Raw genomic sequence first — 21,691 nt, 5'->3', positions numbered from 1 at the left:
CACTCCCACAGTTGGAACTGCCAGGCATTGTGGGAGTTCAGCTGATCTAGTTTGGCATGAGATAACGCCTAAGGTGCTATTGGATGATCTAAACATTGTCTAGCAGGCAGTGCCTGTTCTTTTCTGATCTAAGGCCTGTTTAGACTCGATGGTGAAGCACCTTCTGGCTTCTAGGATCCTTTTAGCTAACTTGGCATAGAGGCTTTCAACACATTTGATGGAAAATGATTGATAAGAGGCCCTGCACTCTACAAATTCATCTGACAAAGCAGACTAATCTATGAGCGTTCTAGCTGCAAGAGAGGAGTCTAAGGCGACACACAACTCCTTGTTATTGGGAAGTTCTCCTGCACAGTATAAAACTATTGATGCCATTACAAGTTCTGGACATGGGGAAGCTACTTGATTAGATATCAAAAAGTGCAGCTCTCCCATGCCATCTTAACTGTTGGTAAATGATAAGGGAGCTCTCAAGAGGACCTTGCACATTTACCAAGTTGTACTTGAAGGGTCAGGACGCAGGTGGTGCTGTGGGTTAAAGCCTCAGCGCCTAGGACTTGCCGATCGAAAGGTCGGCGGTTCGAATCCCTGCGGCGGGGTGCGCTCCCGCTGCTCGGTCCCAGCGCCTGCCAACCTAGCAGTTCGAAAGCACCTCCGGGTGCAAGTAGATAAATAGGGACTGCTTACCAGCGGGAAGGTAAACGGCGTTTCCGTGTGCGGCTCTGGCTCGCCAGAGCAGCGATGTCACGCTGGCCACGTGACCCGGAAGTGTCTCCGGAGAGCGCTGGCCCCTGGCCTCTTAAGTGAGATGGGCGCACAACCCCAGAGTCTGTCAAGACTGGCCCGTACGGGCAGGGGTACCTTTACCTTTACCTTTACTTGAAGGGTCATTATAGTTTTTCTCTGAAGAGCCTCACAGCCAGCTTTTTTCATTGGTTTTCTTCCCTGGAGAAAACACTTTTGTACAAAGCTGGGTGGGATTTCCAGCAAAGTGGGGAGGATTCATTGCTCAAAGCTGGATGACAGTGCAATCCTGTACATGTCCTCTTGAAAGTAAGTGTCCCTGAATTCCATGGAACTTGCTCCACGCAACAGATTTGGAGACCAATTCCCCCCCCCCCCCCCAATCCTTTCTTACCCTACAGCTCTTGCCATTTCAAGCTTAACATGGTTTTTATTATTATTTAATGTCTGGGTATTCTGCTAATATTGCACCTTGTGAAATGTGAATGCAAGAATATATAGTGTTGAAAGGCAGGAGTAAGCTTTGCTGAAAAGGGCAGCGTAGTGTTCTAGTGGTGAGCTATTCAGTTTTGCAACACAGCTTCAAAGACTGTTGGCTCCATAAGGGTAATAGGATATATGGTGGCTAACAGGATAGAAGAGTCTCCTAACTGGTTTCCACAGGTGAGAGTGCATGGCCTCTTGTTTGCCTGAAAATGCAGATATTGACCATAGATATCTGTAATACATGGAGGTTGCATTATAACAAAAGCGTGGGGGGGGGGGAAATAGCACTGAAAACTTGCCTTTTGTAGATTGCCTCAAGTGATTTGTAGGCTGACACATTCCTGCTCAAAACGCCATGCATGCTCCAGAGGTAAATTCCATTGAACTCCATGGTATTTTCTTACGAATAAACAAGCATGCATAGGGTTGTCCTGTTGAATGGAAATGATGGGGAGTGAAACTTCACATGCACATTCATTCCCAACTTTTGTAGTATTTTAGATTTACTTGGTCTGTGGTTATTCCTCTCCCCCCCTTTTAAAAAACCACTATCTGAATAGATTCCCCATGTGATAGCAGAAATTTCAGTAATATCACAGAGAAAAGAACCTAGTTTGCAATTTCATACCAAACCCTGGGCCAAACTAATGATATAAGAGTTCTTATCATCTGTCATGATTTTTTAACAGCTGCCGATTCCCTCCCCCCAAATTGGAACTGTGAGGAGAGTTTCAACCTCCCACATCTGTTTTCCAATGTGGGACAATTTTAAGCCAGGAAAACATGAGGGGTGAATTATTAACACTCAACACACACAGCCCCATCCTTACATGTTAATTTAATGATATACAGTGCTAACTGCAGATACTGCATATCACAGGTATTTATATTTGGAAAAACCCACCCATTTAGACAACAGAAACAAGTATATTTACCAATGCGGTGCTTGGGTATAATGGATGTCTTTTTAAAATGAAATAAATCATGCTCCATAGTTGCATGAAGGCTGCATTTTATGGGTAACCTAGAAGAGGATGAGGGATTATAGTTAAGGATATTTGAGATTTAGATTCACGTCCCTAATCACCAATAGCAGAGAGTATTGAATGTTATTTCAAGTTTGTCTCCTTTAGTATTTTGTCAGTTCCTGCAATTGTAGCTGCCTCAATGCCAAGTTTGGCCTCTTATGTTTTGGTTGCATCTGAAATTCCCAATTCTCAACCCCACCCTTCAATTGAGAAGCTTAGAGGCACAATGAATGTTGTACTCTTCTCTGCACTAAATTGAGGGCTTTACTCAATGAACTGTGGCTTAAAATGGCATGCTGAGGCATGACTAAATACACAATAGTCCTTCACAATGGAATTCATTTTTTATATACCTTAAGTCTATCAAAATGTCTTTTGACTCAAGGTTAAAACTAATTCGAGAGAAAATTGGCCTACATACTCAATCAGCACCATGTTTAATTAAATTCAGGAGGGGCGTGTGAGTGAGTAGATGAGAATCTGTTTCAGACAGCCAGTCTGCAAGTGTCCAAAAAGTAATAAAAGTTTACATTGGCAACACTTTGTATACTACCTGCTTTTTGCTGGGACTAACTGATTAGAATATCACAAGGGGGGGGGGAATTATGCGAGCTCTCAGAACAAGCATTGATGCCAAGCATGAAACCTATGCATGCAGCATCCTGAAGGTACTATCAGTGATGCAAAGCAACGTCTTGTATATCATCTGAATCACTCCTCTAGCATTTGAGTAACATTGTAGTTTGAAAACTAAGCTGCATGCTAGACACTGAAATCTAAACCAGCCAGAAGCTCCAGACATGTTTGTAGACTGAATAAAAGCAAGATGGTATCTTATTGAGGGTGGGCCTAAGGAGTAGCTTCTTATTTTGACGAGCTTCCCTAGGACCCTTGTATTGCAAGGCTTTGTACCCCAGTCCTATGCACTGTGCATGGTTAAAACTGGAATTTGCTGCCATAATTGTATGACTGTAAGGTAAAGGTAAAGGGACCATTAGGTCCAGTTGTGACCGAATCTGGCGTTGCGGCACTCATCTCACTTTATTGGCCGAGGGAGTACAGCTTCCGGGTCATGTGGCCAGCATGACTAAGCTGCTTCTGGCGAATCAGAGCAGTGCACAGAAATGCCATTTACCTTTCTGCCTATTTATCTACTTGCACTTTGACGTGCTTTTGAACTGCTAGGTTGACAGGAGCAGGGAGCGAGCAACGGGAGCTCACCCCGTCACGGAGATTTGAACCGCCAGCCTTCTGATCGGCAAGTCGTAGGCTTAGTGGTTTAACCCACAGCGCCACCCGCGTCCCTTTGACTGTAAAAGGGGGTTAAACATGTTCATGGAGGACGAGGTTATGTTCTTTCTGTCTCCAGTGTCAGAGGCAGCATGCCTCTGAATACCAGTTCCTGGGAATACCAAGTGAGGAAAAATGGTGCTGCGTATAGACATAGGACCTAGGTTGGGGTCTTCCTATTCAGGTACCTGTTTGGCCACTGTGAGAATAGGATGCTGGACTTGATGGGTCTTTGGCAAGACTCTTATCTTCCTCACTGTGTTAGCAAATATGACCCAAACCTCTTCTCTCTTATAACCAGTTCAGATGCCATTAGCATATATGTGAAGTTAGGATTTTTATTTTTGCATCCCAATGTACATCGCTTCATACTTGCTTACACTGAACAGTGTTTGCTGTTGTTATTTCCCAATTCATCCAGTTTGGAGAGTTCCTTTTGCAACTGCTTTACTTCTGTGCAGTTGGCCAGATTCTACATAAACTCACATGCTCCCTTGCTATCCTCTATCTAGGCAATCGAAAATAATGTATAAGAGTTATGGACACATTCGAGTCAAAAAAACAAAGTGCTGAAATGTGTGAAGCAAGGCAAGTGAGGAATCTGGCCTGGAGAGAGACTCAAGGGTCAGACAGAGGCCCGGAGGGCTTAATTGAGGCCCGGGGTAATTAAAAGGGATCCCAAATCCAGATCCCTGGGGGGCTCCAATTTCTCTATCCCTCCATTTTGAGAACTGTCAGCTTTTTCCTGTTTCTTAACCTGGTCCATAAGATCACCTGCCCTATCTTCCCATAACTGCTAAGCTCACTAAGGAGTCTCTGATGAAGACTTTGTCAGAAGCTTGTTGAAAATTCAAGTACACAAACGAAATAAAATCAGAAATCAAATTCAAGCAAAAAGGTAGCAGAAGAATTAGGAATTCCAGTGTGAGAGTTGTCTAATGCCTGGCCAAATGTTCTCTTCGTTCCCCAAAACCTGGAATGGTGCAGTAGAAAACTCCTAGTAAGGGAATTCCATAGACAAGGTGCCACGACTGAAAAAGGATGTTCTGGTTGCATTACTTCTGATGGCAGGGGACTTGGAGAGTCTCCAGAATATAATCTTAATGCACAGGTAGAATTGTGCAAGAGGAGGAGGGTTTTTAGTATCCAGGCCACATACAGATGCGCTCAGCTTATCCATTGTTTTGCAGGTCAGATCTGTTTCTACCAGAAGCATGACGGTGCCACATCAAGCTTGCAGAAGGTGGCTCCTTGTGAAATTGTTAGTTCCGGAGCCTTAGTTGTAAGCCTGTGGAATACAGCAGCAGAAGGTCCTTTGCCTACGTAAACAGGTCCCTAGACTGCTCAGTGCCATGCACCTGGCTCTGCTGTGCTCAGATCAGAGATAACCTTCACAGCTCAGCAGGCCTCACAGAGCTGAAAGATAAGAGCATGTGGGTGTGTTTGTGTCTTCATCTGTGAAGTCTGATGGGAAAGACATCTGTATATGCTTTGTTAAGTAGAAAGGAATCAGCCGTCACCTCTGCTGGGAGGAGTATTAAGTAAAAAAATAATAGGTTAGCTTGATGGGCTTAATGTGCTTTTCCAACCACAGGGGATAAGTGCAGCTTGCGATCACCCTTTCAGCTCTGTCATAAAATTTGCTGCAAACCCTTAGCCAGTTTCAGTGTCTTTCTGCTTCAGCCCTTGCTTTCTAAAAGTTGAATTAATGCTAGCCTAATCACCTCTGGGGTGGTGAAAGGGATTACTTATGTAATAAGTGGAGATGGCTGAGTGTTCACATACTACTTTTTGTAAGATTATGCCCCTAGTGATGTCTCTGTCATCCTTTTACTCTAATTGAGTTTGTGTTAACTATCGGCCTTGATCCTCAGGTCACTGAGGGGTAATTTTGTGGCGATTACTAATGCACTTTCCTGTGAGCCAAAGAGTCTGTCTGGTCCTTGGCATAATGGGACTTGCGTGCCAAGCACAAAAAGGGGAGGGAGGTAGCAGAATTAAATATTTGGGCCTGACACGGGTCCAGGAGGCAAAAGCATCTGGTTGGTTGAAGGAGTAAGAGGACAAGTACTGTATTTTTCGCTCTATAAGACGCACAAGACCACAAGACGCATCTAGTTTTTGGAAGAGGAAAACAAGAAAAAAAATCTGAATCTCAGGAGCCAGAACAGCATGAGGGATCGCTGTGCAGTGAAAGCAGCGATCCCTCTTGCTGTTCTGGCTTCTGGGATAGCTGTGCAGCCTGCATTCGCACACACATTTCCCCTTACTTTTTAGGAGGGAAAAAGTGAGTCTTATAGAGCAAAAAGTACGGTAGGCTCAGTGTTTCTCAAAGCTGGGCCCCCAGCTGTTGTTGGACCACAACTCTCGCCATCCCTGACCACTGGTCCTGCTAGCTAGGGATGATGGGAATTGTAGTCCAACAACAGCTGGGGAAACGCTAGGCTTGTCAGATACACTTATAATAGAACCACGAGAGCCAAGTGCAAAGGAAATGCAGTTTGGCTTTAAAGATCAGGGTGCCTCTGAACACATTCTTGAGTCTAGAGTTTTGCTTTCAGTACCAGAACTTAACTGAGGTCAGCGTCCGCATAATGCATTTAAAACATTATTGTACCACTTCAGCAGTCATTGAGAATCCAGGGAATTGTAGTGCAAGGATGCTGAATCACAGTGGTACCTCAGGTTAAGTACTTAATTCGTTTCAGTGGTCTGTTCTTAAACTGAAACTGTTCTTAACCTGAAGACCACTTTAGCTAATGGGGCCTCCCGCTGCCGCCATGCCGCCGGAGCACGATTTCTGTTCTCATCCTGAAGCAAAGTTCTTAACCCGAGGTAATATTTCTGGGATAGCGGAGTCTGTAACCTGAAGCGTATGTAACCTGAGGTACCACTGTATAGCTCTGCAAAGTCAACAGCCTCAACAAAGTGCAGTTCCCTGGATTCTTTGGGAAGAAGTGATAACTGTTAGGTCACACTCACAACATACATTTAAAGCACTGAGTTGAGCTCCCAGCTATTTCACATGGAAGTCCCCTCCTCCTTAGCTTCCTTCATATTGGAAGCCTACTTTAGGGAAAAGTACTTTTGTTGCTGCTGTTAAAACCCCTTGCAGGAAATCCATCAGAGATCCATCAGTAGATCTGCCCCTGTCCCCTGGGTTGAATAGGCAATGCTAAAGAGTAAATAAATGTCTCTGATTCAGGTGAAGGAAAAACTCCAAACAACTGCAAGATTTCATTTCTTGGGTGTGTAATACCTGGCCTACACAAGAAGCAGGTGGTAGAAGACAAGGGCTTCAGATTGCAGGCAGGAATCCTGTGTGTATTATGGTACCCCATTATTATTCTAATATTACAATTATCACCCATCCTTCAGCCTGAGGTCCTGGAGTGGGTTGCAGCAATTAAAACATGGTTAAACACGGTAAACACAACCCTGCCCAAAACCAAGTATAGCAAGAAGAGGAGGACTATCCCAGCCCACTTCTTGCTGTGCCAGTTTTCTACTTGCATGGAATCTTTTATGCAAGGGAGCATTTGAAAACCACGACCGTCCCACCTGCAGTCTGAAGTGATATGCTACCTTCTCTTGTGCCATTTTGTAGCCTTTGTAAATCGTGACTCAACTCTTGTTTGAAATGCTTAACTGTCTTTTCCCCTTCTGGTCATACAAGCCCAGCAGCAGAGAGCAGTACTTGCTGTGAAGTTACAAAAAAAACCCTAATATATTTTATTGATGACTATATTGGGTTAAATTCAGTTTCCGCCATCACTTTGCACATTATGTGGAATAGGCTATGCTACCTATTATTCCATTCATTCTTGGCTTGTGTTCAGGAGAAACTGGGAGGTCCATCAATGTCTTGGTATATGTTTCTCAAAAAGCAGAACTTTTTAAACAGGCAAAACTATTAATGACTTTTGCTTCATTTTAGAAGATCATTTGCGAGGGTTGGGGGGGCAGGGAGGTACTTAAATGCCACAGCTTTCAGAGGAACGAGTTATAATATGCCAAGTCCTTTCTTTGAGCTTTTTGAACACCCCAGATGGAGGTCTGCATAAGGAAATGGCACCTTTTAAAACTGTCTTTTTAAATGTACAGCTCCATCCTGCTGAAGCCAAGGACTAGTATATGGTGCTTCCTTAACTGTAAGTAGGAACAGATGTCTGTAAAAGGGGGAAATACTGTATGCCCACTGTAGAGCACTGGCAGTAGAGCACTGGCACTGTAGAGTTGGCTGGCGGACTTAGAACAGAGACGTGTAAAATAGTCACACTCCTGGTCACCTGTGGTGAGTAAGAATTGTGTCCAGGTGACCACACAGGGAAGCTTTATGAGGAATGCATGTCTTCACCTCTCACTAAGTCCTTGGAACCAGATACAACTGAAGCTGGTATCTGTGGCCATGTGGGCTAGTTGAGATTCTTGGGAGCTAGTAACTTGAAACTTACCGTATTTTTCGCTCCATTGGACACAGTTTTCCCCCTCCAAAAATTGAGGAGAAATATATGTGCATCCTATGGAGCAAATGCAGGCTTGTGTCATAGCCGCATGGAGAGGCTGCACGGGGCTATGGCTTCTTTAGTCCTGCACAGCCTCTCCCGGCAGGGAGGGATTGCGCGGGGCTAAAGAGGGAAGCCAAAGCAGCCAGCGGGATCCATCACGCTCGCTGCCTTGGCTTGTTCCATAGCCGCACACAACCCCTCCAGCAGGGAGAGGTTGTGCGCAGCCTGTATGCTGCTCTTTGGGGCTGGGGGAAAAAAAGATTTTTTTAATTGATTTCCCCGTCTAAAAACTAGGTGCACCCCTATGGTCTGGTGCGCCCTATGGTGCGAAAAATACGGTATTAACAAAGCTGTCATAATGTGTCCACCATGACATCCATCTATAACCTGCTCTGAACTGTAACTATCAGTGTTGGAAACTTAAGATCTATAAGCTAGGTGCCAAAATGGCTCCTTAAACCGAGGGTAGTCAGAATGTCTAGTTGCCATTTTGGGGCAAGGCAGCTCTAAAGTCTTATTTTTCAAATGATGGACTGACTGTGATTGATTCTCAATTAAACATTTGGCTAGTTCAGATAAAATATCACTGAGAGAATTCTACAGAGTGGGGTATTAGTGTGTGAAAACAGTCCAGATCCAATGATCTGGTGCCTGGCTAATTTCAAACACTGGTAACTATTCTCAGGTTCCCAGGATAAAATATTGTTGACGTGCAACTAGCATAAGGATAGGTCCTGGTTGGACCAAACTGGGCACTCAAATAAGTGAAAACATTTTTTAATTTTTCAAAGGGAAGAGTGCAGTGCCTGGGAAAGGGTGAACTTCCAAGTATTCGTTAGTGGTACAATGAACTACACCAGTGTCTTGGTGAACAACCCCATGTTTGCAAATAGTTGGAGTGCTCCTACTTGGCTTTTAACTTTGGATGACCTGGCACACTCTTGGCACTTGTGATCTCAACAGTCCATCTTGCCACCAGCCATGCGGACTGTGCAACCACCAGAATTATAGCATGTGGAAATGTCCCAAGGAAAAGGGTGGCTGCTCTCTTGTTTCTTGTGGACAAAGTGTGGGCTAACCTGCCTCTTCCGACATACTTTTTGTCATGCTATAATTGTGCTGTGCCATCTTGACCTATATAGTATCTTAATGGTGTACATAAAAGCTATGGCTTTAATGTACTGTTGGGAGAAATGGTGAATTATCCCAGTAAATTGCTTTTAAAAGTCTTTCCCTCTCACCTTTGAATGAAAGGAATGGAGATAGCTCTGTCAGTAGAGCATGAGGCTCAATCTCAGGGCTGTGGGTTCGGCAAAAGATTCTTGTGTTGTAAGACTTGATGATGCTCGTCCCTTCCAATGCTATAATTTTATGATTCCATGAATGGAAAACCTCATTGCATCAGCTTTGCTTACTCCTGGCTCATGCTTCCTGTTTTTTGCAGTAAGTGGTGAGGCAAATCCTTCAGGTGGGAAATAATCTAGATTTAAAGTCATGGCCAAAGTTTGACTAGGAGGATGTGGGTGTTGTCTGAACATCCTAATCTGTCACCTTGATGGTCTTTGCTTAAAAGATGCCGTATCTGCCAATAGATCTCCTGATATCAAGTGTCCAGGCTTACCTTGCTGTGTCTGAGAGAGATCGCAATGAGTCAGCATGGAAACTGCCTGGTGTCTCCCTCTCAAGGACAACCTACTGTCTGGATCAGACACCTGCTAAAATGTTATTCACGTGGGAGGCAAGTCTAGCAGCGTCACAGCAAAGCAAGCAAGGACAGCACAGTGCAGTGGTACCTTGGTTCTCAAACTTAATCTGTACCAGAAGTCTGTTCCAAAACCAGGACGCGCGTTCCCATAGAAAGTAATGCAAAATGGATTAATCCGTTCCAGACTTTAAAAAACAACCCCTAAAACAGCAATTTAATGTGGATTTTTACTTTCTAACGAGACCATTGAGCAATAAAATGAAAGCAATAAACAATGTACCGCAGTCACACAATCAATCAGTAGCTGAACTGGGTTCCAAACAGTCACAAAAACAAAACAAAAAAGAGCTGCAAAAACAAAAATGCAAAATAAATAGCAACAACAAGCAGTAGTGTGACACTCAAAAAGGAAGTGTAACACTCAAAACAGAGCACGTTCGACTTCCAAAAAGAGTTCGCAGACTGGAACACTTACTTCCAGGTTTGCAGTGTTTGGGTTGCAAGTTGTTTGAATACCAAGATGTTTGAGAACCAATGTACCACTGTAGCAATCTGAAACATTGAAGCCACTCAAGCATGTTTAGTCTCCATACAAGATCTGAATGGTTTGTACACATCATAATATGTCTTTGGTCTAGCTGACAGTAATAGTTGATGGGATGATAAGATCGGTTTCTGGATAATGCCACAGCTGCCAGATCTCATGGTTGAAGGCTCCTCCGTATTAAAGCAGCTGAAGCTAGAAAATTAGATACTGTGAAGAGTTTTCATCTAGCTTCTACCTCCTGAATTCTACCTACCCCATGGGATGGCTTCCAACTATGCAATCTTCCTCAGGCAGTTTGAAGTGGTACAGTCCAATCACCGCTGTGTCAGCTGCTTTCACCCAAAGGGAGCTGTTGCTTCAGTCAAATAACTTTCTAGAACTTGTTTTTTTTTGCAGAGTGGAATTATCAGCGGGCAGCTAAGGGAGGGTTAGAATTTAGAGACAATCTTGTTAGAACCCCAAATGACAATAGAGCTTGTTGTTGTTTTCCCCCCTTGAAGGCCAGCTGCTGCTTAATAAGCAACCCGCATTAAGAGCCATCGATTTGTCTAAGCAGTTGGACCTGCTCTGCTTGAAGCCCAACAGGCTGTAGCTGAGCAAAGTGCATGGCACTGTAGCTCATTAAGAACTTGCACACTGAGTAAAATGAGCAGCTGCACAGTTTGCAAAGTGGTGAGTTAAAGTGGTGAAGCTTACAAAGCTTTCTTATCGCCTTCCTTGTTCTTGAACTTCAGAATCTTTTGGAAACTTGGAGCAGCTAAAATTAGCAGATGGTGACGAACATCACCGCACATACAGCTGTCCTTTGTTGAAGCTCAGAGATAGCTGATCTCAACCTTAATTCCTACCCTAATTTGCTGGGTTTTCTGTTTTTTTTAAAAAAGACTAAATTGAGAAGATAATTTTGGTTGCATTGGTCTGAATGCCACAAGGGGTCTGGCTTGAACTCAACAGAATATATTCTTGGAACTACGGTGATGGAGTTGGCACCAATCCAATATATTTTGCTGCCTGAAGCAGAGCCTTAGTGACACACACCTTCCTAGGGCCAACACTCATCTTGCTGTAGCTTTTTGGACACAAGTTCTTTCCTTCAGCCAGCTCTCCACTTCATAGTGCTGTTTGAAATAGGTTCCTTGTGGTCTACCTCAAGGCATAATCCCTGACATAATGACCATAGTCCATGGCATAATGACCTACCCAAGATATTTAGTATGTAGCCTGTAAAATATTGGAGTCCCCCCCCTCCCCGTTTCGATGTAACTACTATGGCCATAACTCAAGTTGATAATCCAGCTGTTTTAGGAAAGCATTAAGAAAAAGCATATGTATCTTAAAATCCTTCCCACACATGTCTCATTTGAAATGGGGTGGGAAAGAAGAGACTATTACTTTGTCTCCACCTGGAGAATATACATCCTTCCCATCCACAGCCCTCCAGTTGAGACACCCTTGAAACACATGTATTCAGAATGTCTTCATATGCTGGAAGTATAAGGAAAACCCAACAAAAACATTTGCTATACCAAGGACAGCATTCGGAGACTCTTAATAGGAAATAGTTGTGTCAATCTCTTGTTATCAAAGAAACCCAACCAGAAGGTAAAGGTGAAGGGACTCCTGATCGTTAAGTCCAGTCGCGGATGACTCTGGGGTTGCGGCGCTCATCTTGCTTTAGTGGCCGAGGGAGCCGGCGTTTGTCAGCAGACAGCTTCCAGGTCATGTGGCCAGCATAACTAAGCCGCTTCTGGCGAACCAGAGCAGTGCACAGAAACGCCGTTTACCTTCCCACCTATTTATCTACTTGCACTTTGACGTGCTTTCGAACTGCTAGGTTGGCAGGAGCAGGGACTGAGCAACAGGAGCTCACCCCGTCACGGGGATTTGAACCGCCGATCTTCCGATCGGCAAGCCCTAGGCTCTGGTTTAACCCACAGCGTTCAAAGAACTTTCTGGTGATTTCAATTCAAAGAGGCTGGATCCACAACTCCTACAATAATGCGTGGGTTGGGGTGTGCTGATCCTTTGGAATTCGTACTTGGGAATTAAAATGTATTAACAGTTTCTGAAAAAAAGTGATATTAACAATGTGTCTTTTATGTGAATTGCATATTAGTTCATGCTTATCAAAATAATAAAAAGTGTTGTCCCCCTTCCAAAAAAGAGGTGATTAGATATTCTGTTTTAGTGCCCACAACCTAGCCATTGGACTCCTAGTTTTCTATCCCAGTTTCTAACACTGTTTGATATCTTGAGAGCCAAAATCGTAGAACCTGTAACACTATATATATATTTTACTTTTAAAGGTATGCATGTGCAGTCAAATTGCCTGGAGGTGAAAAGTAACAAGCGCTTCTCACAAGTTCATGAGAAGAGTGTAGGGCTACCAGAAGCCTCCCCTGTAGCTATCTACCTCCAGTATAGAGATGCTTTTTTATTTTAACAAACTGAACACCTGCATAGAACAAGCTTCTACAAGAAAGTGTTCAGAACAGAATCCACATTGCATGCTTTAGTATCACTGAAAAGTGTCTGGTATTTGAAACCTTTCACTTGATATCTATGAGATGAGGGAGCTTATCCATGAGATAAGTTCTAAGACAGCTTCCAATACCTCTCGTTGGGAATGAAAGCTGCCAAACATCCCAGGGCTGTGTTTGGTTTCTCATCCTTGGAGGAACTTTCTCTTGATCTTCTAGGCAGATTTAGACCTCCAAAGCAATGATCCGTAACTAATTTTCTTCGATGCTAGCAGAATGGGTTGTGTATGCCTTAAGGATTTGGTGCTGCTAGCCCAAATGTGAAAGGTTGCCTTGTAAACCCTGTAGGGTTAAGGACATAAAAATGCACAAAATTGGTTGCCTCCTAATCCTTGCCTCAGATGTCAGCAATGTGATGCGGCAGTGGAGTTATGTGAAAGAGACAAAGTGCTATTTCAGAGGCCGTGCATTGACACACAGGGTCTGTGATGTGGAACTACTATGTGAGATGTGATGCAGAAATCCTATTTGAGGAGAGCCAAACGTGAGATCCAGAACCACCAAGGCTGTTAACTGTGTTTGTATGGAAGCAACTTCATGCAGATAGGATCATCTGTCTTGGTGCTGGTGACCATTTATCCCAACTGATCCTTCCCTCCAGTGGGCAACCTTTTCCCACTACCGCCACCCAGCCCAATTTCATGTGGCCCTCCAGATGCTGCAGGCCCACTTTGACTTCCCAGACAACCCCTCTGGGAAACCTCTTTCTCACTGTGCGCCGGAGGCAAGGAGGGATGTGGCGATGGCACAGAGTAGCACAGGGCTGCAAATTCTGCCCACTTTTTGCTCCGGCAGCCCCTGGCAGGATAGACTGGAGGATATGCATCCCTCAAGAGTGAAAAGGTTCCCCAGCTCTGCTATAAATCTATAGTTTGATATCCTCTTGAAGGCAGGAAAGCTGCTGTTCCTTTAGCAGTAGAACGGATGCTTAAGAGGCATGCTGACATAGCTGGAACACAATAGAGAAATGGAATCAAACCATATAGATAAGATAGCGCTGCAGGGAAGGTCTCTTTCTCCCTGTGTGTTTATCTTGATGTAGCAAAGAGATAGGCACACATACAAAGGGGAATATAACTTAAAGGTTTGCAGAAAACAGCCTTGCAGCACTCTAGATAGAGGATGAGCCCAAAATACATGTGAAAAGCTGTCATTACCTACTTTACCTGTCTGCCCAAACGAGGGCATGTTGTGTTTCTGTAGTGTCCAGTGTTTTGTGAAAAGGGACTTGGGGAAGGAGTTCAACTGATGCTCCCAAGTAAAACCCTTGTTTGATCTCATCACCAATAAAAAGGCCACCATTTAGCAAGGATTGTAGGCTTGTTTTTGGATAAGGAAGTTTGTGTTGAGGGCTCTCAGGTGGCCAAATGGCTTGAAAAGAATGTAGAATCAAATTTCTACATTTGATATAATGCAGCCAAAGAATTTAATGGCTTCAGGGGTATTCTGAACACGTTCACCACAAGCTCTAGTATCAGAGTAGAGTTTCTGTGTGCCTTTTTCATGGCCCACAGGCAGTGATGCGGAGCAGAAAAGTTTCCAGTTCTTTTATTTTTCCACATCTCCCCCCCCACCCCCCGCATTTCATAAACAGGAAAAGATGTCAGTTGCAAGTATGATATTGGCCAAGCTTCTCTGTTTCAAAGAAAGTAAACCTGCTAAATTAGATCACTCTCTAGGGCATCAGAACATTTTACATAGTAAACCATTTTTTTTCTAATGAAAGTTGCTCTAAAATTTTCCAATTCTTACTTTCCCCCGGCTCTTACTTACTTTCTTATTTGACCATGTGTATCTGTTTAATTATACTAATTGCATCTCTTCTCTCATGCCAATACTTTTCTAAACAAATAGTGGAGTGAAATGATTCCAGTATTGCTTGTGTAAGTGTCTAAAAGACACATTGCAGAAAAGAGTGTAAATTGGAACCCTTATACAAAACTTCCATGTGTGCCTTGCATGATTCTGAATCTTTGTGTCTTATTGCTATGCAAAAATGAATCATCATCATAATAAGTTCCTCTGTGGTTCTTCCAATCTTTGTTCTTCATGTAATTATTATTCACTATGGCTGTGCAGTAAGCTTCATTTTTGTAGCTTACAGTATGGGTATATTCAGAAAGGAGTAGGGAGGTGGAATAAAGCAGTGTTCTTTACAGTGCAACTAACTGCCCTTTGTTCTCAATGCTGAATGGTCCAGCTTTGCCAAGAAGGGTCTATCAGAGTTTATATGTGTAGAGTATGTGTTTGTCTTTGTTTCTAAGGGTATTGCGGACACATACTGTGTCCTCTTGCCCTACCTGTAGTCCTTGCAGAATAAAAATATTCCTCTATATGGCATCCCACCTAGCATAGCGATGGGCATTTTGCTAGGATTTGTAATGTGTGCAGGAAACAATCAACGGAGAATATTCTAAATGTACTTTGTTTTCTGTTCTGTAGCAACCAGCAGACATCAGTTTCCCACCTGAAGACATGGACTCATCTGGTGATGATTACGACTCTTTTTCTGGTTCTGGAGCAGGTAAGCTTGTTTCTGTGTTTGCTTAGCTGTGAACAAAGCGCTTCTTGAACTCTTGGGTTCTGAACAGCTCTAACTCTTATAGTTAACTAAAGGCCTAGTGCCACACTGCTTAGTGTATATGGATCTGCACACACTTATTATTTTCACAACAACTCTGTGAGGTAGGTTAGGCTGAGAGAGAGAGAGAGAGAGAGAGAGAGAGAGAGAGAGAGAGAGACTCTGGTGAGCTTCAGGCTGAGTGGAGATTTGAATCTGGGTCTTTCCTGCTTCACAATCCATCCTGCCTCTCAGTCCTCCTTAGAGTAACTCTGCTGTGCCTTTATTGCCTATCAAGTTAGGCTGGGAGTCAGGGCCGCCTAGTGAGTTTGACAGAGGCCATATGGCAGGTCTGGGGAACTTCTGGCCTTCCAAATGTTGCCCAACTACAACAACCATCATCCCTGGCCCATTAGCCATGCTTGCTGAGGTTGATGGGAGCTGTAGTTCAGCAACATTGGGATTGCCAAAGCCTCCCCACACCTATCAAATGGGGCCATCCAGAATTTTGTAGTGCCTGCCATAACCAGAATATAATAAAGGCTATGGTAGTTAAATGGTGGCTAGTTCAGATTTCATTTAATATTGACTGCATGTTAAAATCTTAAGACCCTGTAAGTAGGGATTTCATTGTTCTAGAAAGAACATTAAAATTAATAATGAAAGTAAGTACCCTGACAGAGACCAATACAGTCAACGTGTGTGTGTGTGTGTGTGTGTTCTACAACTGGAGAGGAGTACAGTGGTACCTCGGGTTACATACACTTCAGGTTACATACGTTTCAGGTTACAGACTCCGCTAACCCAGAAATAGTACCTCGGGTTAAGAACTTTGCTTCAGGAGCTGAACAGAAACCGTGCTCTGGTGGCGCGGCAGGAGCAGGAGGCCCCATTAGCTAAAGTGGTGCTTCAGGTTAAGAACAGTTTCAGGGTAAGAATGGAACTCTGGAACGAATTAAGTACTTAACCCGAGGTACCACTGTATCATAATTAATTGGCCACGGGGTGGGAATTGGCTATTGAAGAGATAGGGATTCCTCAGACTTCTTGAACCACTTGGGTAAGCTTTCTCTTACGCAATGTAGTGTGTTTTTAAAGGCCTTCTATGTATTAACTAAAACAAATACTGATGCTTTGGGTTCTTTGTCAGGCCATCCTGCAACCTTCGTAAAAGTTTCAGTACAAGGAAGAACAAATATGTCGTCGTTGCCCGAATCCTCAACTGACTCGGAATATAAGCAGCCTGAGGTACAGCAAACAGACAGTCCTACAGAAGAGTATCCAGGAGGACCTGTATCCCAAACAAGCATACCTTTAGTCCCGTTGATGGATCTGGTGACCGACAAGACAGAAGTAGCTACAGAATATGAGCTGGACTCATTTACTGAACAAGGAACAACAAGGTCTCCAGTCATAACGACTAGAATCCCAGCGACTCACCACATTTCCACAGTCAGAACCACAACGTCGCAAATTTCTAGCACACACTTCATTGAGGCAGAAGTCTACCAAGATGTCCATCAAGGATCAAGCACTGATGATGCAACACCTGCTTTGGACTTTGTGCCAACTAGTGAGAGAAGTCTGGATACTGCAAGTCCCACTACAATATCTTCTGGTGACCAGAATGAAATCCCTTCTTTGCCCGATGACGGAGGCATCCTAATTGAGGATGGTTCTGGAAGTAAGGTAAGAACGAGACGCTGTTCACCATGCTGCTACATAAATTAAACTCTTACGCTGAAATGCAATTAATTTGCCATTGACCTGTGCTATAGCTTGTAGACTGTTTAAATGCAGACTTTGAGCACATGTCATGATAGAACTTTGAGTAGCAACGCTGCCTCATAAACTCTTGTAGCTGTGTGAACAACATACATGCACTGAATCTGTGGAAGGGAAATTTAAAATAGTGTGATTGTTCTTCTATGCAGGATGACTTTTCAATTGATCTACGTGGAGAAAATTCAGTACTAGGAGTGGGATCTCAGCCCGGTGATAAATCAGTAGATACAGAAACAAAGAATGCAAAATCTGCAGGAACTGCCCAAGGAATAATGGACAGGAAAGAAGTTCTAGGAGGTATGTGAAACTAGAAGATCTCCTCTCTCTCTCTCTCTCTCTCTCTCTCTCTCTCTCTCTCTCTCCTCCCTCTCCCTCTCCCTCTCCCTCTCCCTCTCCCTCTCCCTCTCCCTCTTCCTCTTTCTTGCTTAGTTTAAACTACTTATTGTGCAACCTCTAGCACTATCTCAGTTGACAACTGTTGCTGAGCTGCCATACTGTTTTCTGCACAGCAAAGCTGCAGTATGAACTTGAGGAGCTCTACACTTGTCACAACCTCAACAGCTGCTGCAGAGTAGCTGCTCACATTGGCATCACTGTATGGTTAATTATTCCCAGGGCAACCCAGTATTATGGCAAGCATCTTATGGGTTGAAGTTACTATATGTCTTTGTGACAACAGATGACAAAGCCTAAGCACAACTAGTGCATCCCCACTCTTGCTTCCTCAGCATGTGGAGGGTGAGCAGGGCCTTTGTGTAGAGGGCACATGATCAGGACCTTAAATATCTGTTCAGAAGGCTGTGCTCAATGGAGAATACTGTCGATGATGAACCCCCAAAGCTGGACACTTGGATTGTTTCACCTGGACCAGAAATGGGGAATCTGTAGGCTCTCAGGCCTTGTTGGCTTCTCAATTCCCAACCAGCATGGCAGGTGATGGGAATTTATAGACAAAACAATATCTGGAGGGCATCATGTTGTCTAGCCCTGATCCAGACTGTAGATTCCACAGAAACAACTCTCTTTGTAGCATGCCTCTGGCTGGCTGTTCTTTTTACGAAGCGTTGGTCGCTCTTGGAGAAACATAAGAAGCATCAATGGGGTGAACCAGATGCCTGTGGGAAACGCTCAATCAGGGTCTGAATACATGGACATGCTCCCCTCCTGTGGTCTCCAGCAACTAGTATTTGGAAGTGTTAGCAGCTCCAGTTGTGTTAGCGCCTCCAATTGCAGACCATAGCCATCATGGCTTGTAGCCATGGATAGTTCTCCGAATGGAGAGATGTAGAAAGTAGAGTCCCTCAAGGATTGCTATTGGGGCCTGTGCTTCAAGATAATCTTTATTGTTATGACACATTAATGACATAAAACTCAACAGATATTACACAATACATAGTACATACATTTCATACAATACCTACCCTCGTACCTTTACATTGGATACCACACCACACATATTTGACTTTCAACTTTCCCCTTAATGCTTTGTTATCAGTCTTAACTCAATACGCATGTCACAGTTTCCTTTTGTTTCTCTCTATATATTTTACCATATCTTCCCTCTATTTACAAGATTTAGTCTGAATCTGCTAGGAGATTTGCATTGTCCATATAGTTTTTAAGATATTCTTTAAGAATTAACCATTCTTTATTAACTTTTTGAACGGTGTTTCCTTTTACTCTCCCCGTTAGTTTTGCAAGATGTAAATATTCAATCGTTTTAGCTAACCAGTCAGATTTGATGGGGATTATGTTGCTTTTCCAATTTTTCGCTATGAGAATTCTTGCCTCTGTGGTGACATACATAAAGAGTGGTCTATATGTTGTCTTGATTTCCGAGGACATGATACCGAGCAGGAATGCTACTGGGTTTTTCGTGTGAGAAGTATACTTTATCACTTCATTTATTCCTAATCTGAATACATCTAACTCGGCACTTGCTTTTTCCACAGGGGTCATCGCTGGCGGACTAGTAGGTCTGCTGTTTGCTGGATTCCTAGTTGGGTTCATGCTGTACAGAATGAAGAAAAAAGATGAAGGAAGCTACTCACTGGATGAGCCAAAACAGTCAAATGGAGGCTATCAGAAACCACAGAAACAAGAAGAATTCTACGCATGAACAAAGAAAGTTTAAAAGACATTTGGATGTCTCCTGGACATCATGAGTTCTCACTGCGTTTTAAAAAGGGGTGGGGGGAACTAAAAGCCATAGGACTGAGCTTAAGCCTCTGCCTCCTTGCCATTGGGAACGCCTCTATTTTTCCAAAGTCAATCTGGATTAATTAAAACCATACCTGCTTTCTTGCACAAAGATTACCTTTAAAGTGGAACCTTAGCCTTAGTCTAAGGACTCCTGGGGAAAAGATAAGGAACCGATTGTATATAGTCTTGACGTCCTAGGAACATGCACCAAGAAATTAGTAAGGTATAATGTGCGTGTCTGTATGCTAAAGACATTTTGGCGCCCCAACGCTTAGTAGCCATCCCTGTGTGCATTAGAGAATGTTCTTTTCTTTTTTAAAATAATAATAATAAAACTGGTTATTATGTGGCTTTCAGTGTTCCCACCCCCTTTTCAACGGTAACACTCGGTCACTCTATTGCAGCCGAATGGTGTGTGAACGAAGACCCCCCTCAAATTAAAAGGTCTGTCCAAAGAGATGGAGTTCTTAAAAGTTAGGCGTATGACTCCTCTGGAATTCTAGTGGGAGAAATTTTATACACTGTGCTTTGTAATATGAGGGAACATAGAGGTGGAAGCATTGAGGTGTGCACTCTTTTCCAGTTACTTCTGGTCCTACTGGCTGTAGTGTTGTCCTTGTTCCCTGTGTACCAGGTCCACATAGTAGTCCCGGAGCCACCGTTTGTTATCTACCTCTTCTGCATTGCATTTTTGGGAGAGTGGCTACTTCTCCACTGGATTTCCAAACTCCCTCTGCCACCCGGTACCTAAAATGCAGGGTGTGGCATTCAGCGTACAGGACGGAGCCTGTTAAGGGGTGATGAGAGCTTCTGTTGCTGCCAAGTCCCAGGGACTAGAATCATATTAGACTGGCGTTTGTAGTCGAGGTTCTGGGAGCGCAGGCTCAACATGCAGAGCCTAAGGGAGTTAGCATCTATTAATGTACGCGGCTGGCTTTTATCTCGGTCCAACTTGTGTCAGAGCATTAAGAGAGTTTGGAGAGCAAATGTCTTCAGAAGCTGTTCTGTGTAGAAGAGGAGGTCAAAGATGGATAGGGTGCCTTCAACTCCCTTGCATGCCCAAAGAGTGAAGTTGGGGGTCTTGTTGGGAATGTGTGTCGATAGGACCAAAACTGGTGAATGTCAGCACTTCCAAAGCAGTATTTAAATGTGTGTTAAGTTACACTGTGTGTGGAGGGAGGCGGAGCTCTCTTGAAAAACAGCTAGCTGGTGTTAGAATAAGTATAGGTATATGATTTCTGTAATGTACAGGATGACATGGATGTGAATTATCTCTCTGCTGAACAGTTTTTTGTGTGTGTTTTTTGGTAAAGGCTTTGGGGTGTTTTTTTTAGCGGTGGGGGGAAAACCACATACATCACTGTTTTAGGCTCTTCTTTATTTCACCATTTACACTTGTTAGCTTGCAAGACGCTTCTGTTTCTAGCAAAAAGTGTAGGCAGAAGAATGAGTTGACACTAGGGCACTGTAAATACATACAGTAAAGTAAGAACCTTTCAAATAAAGCATAATTGTGAGTTTTCAACCAAACAATTGGTGCCTTCCGTATATCACTGCCGCAAAGCTCTTTATATTTGATAGGCTGAATACTTTTTTTTTTCCAGCATGTGAAACCAGGCTGTCAACTCCTGACTTGCATTCAATACAACTCAGCTACCCATAACTACCTTTTTACAATGAGGTTTTAAGTGATTGTGTGTCCCTTTTTTATGTACAAAAAAGATATCACTGCCTTTCTCGGATCTAGGAAACACACTTCTTTTGGGCAAGACTTGAGTGATAAAATTGGCGTGTGCTTTTTTAACGGTCGAGCAAAAACTGGAATTCTGTAACTTGCAAACTGCTAATTTTGAAATGCAAGTCCTTCAGTTGGTTCTTTTTGTACTTCTCAAACAGAACACATGCAATAAAAAGGCAGTCTGCCAAAATAATCTGTTTCGTGTCATTACCTGAACCACCTGTCCATCCCCAAATTTTTATTTTCAGCTTCTTCTTTTGAGTTGCAAGGCTGTTTCCTCAGAAAAATGCACTAGAAACACAGAGTTGCAGCTCTGTGTACTGAATGCAGTCTTGTTTTGCCCACTTGATTTACTTTTATCTTTAAGATGTCTCTATTGCCCTTAACCAAAGGCTTATTAATTCTCCTGGGCACCTGAAACTCAGAGTGTGCTGGCAAAGTATTTGGAGCTGGGAATGTCTGGCCCTACAGATGTTGTGTTTGGACTCCAACTCCCCTCAAGCCCAGCCAGCACAGTCAATAGTCAGGGTTGGTGCAAATTTTAGTCCAGCAATTTCT

General features: G+C 43.4%; 1 protein-coding gene across 1 annotated transcript in view; it reads left to right on the top strand.

Annotated features, from left to right (window-relative positions):
* The window catches only part of SDC1 (syndecan 1), a 34,155-nt gene extending 12,829 nt beyond the window's left edge, over positions 1 to 21,326 (top strand). The window contains exons 2-5 of the mRNA XM_083730758.1: positions 15,291 to 15,372; positions 16,559 to 17,097; positions 17,343 to 17,490; positions 19,146 to 21,326. Coding sequence (XP_083586884.1) covers positions 15,291 to 15,372; positions 16,559 to 17,097; positions 17,343 to 17,490; positions 19,146 to 19,312 — 936 coding nt within the window. The 3' untranslated portion in view covers positions 19,313 to 21,326. The remainder of the gene's footprint in view (positions 1 to 15,290; positions 15,373 to 16,558; positions 17,098 to 17,342; positions 17,491 to 19,145) is intronic.
* The last annotated feature ends 365 nt before the right edge of the window (positions 21,327 to 21,691 follow it).

Source organism: Podarcis gaigeae (assembly GCF_964106915.1).
Source record: "Podarcis gaigeae genome assembly, chromosome: 3".
Lineage (NCBI taxonomy): Eukaryota > Metazoa > Chordata > Lepidosauria > Squamata > Lacertidae > Podarcis > Podarcis gaigeae.
This window is presented reverse-complemented; position numbering and strand designations above follow the sequence as displayed.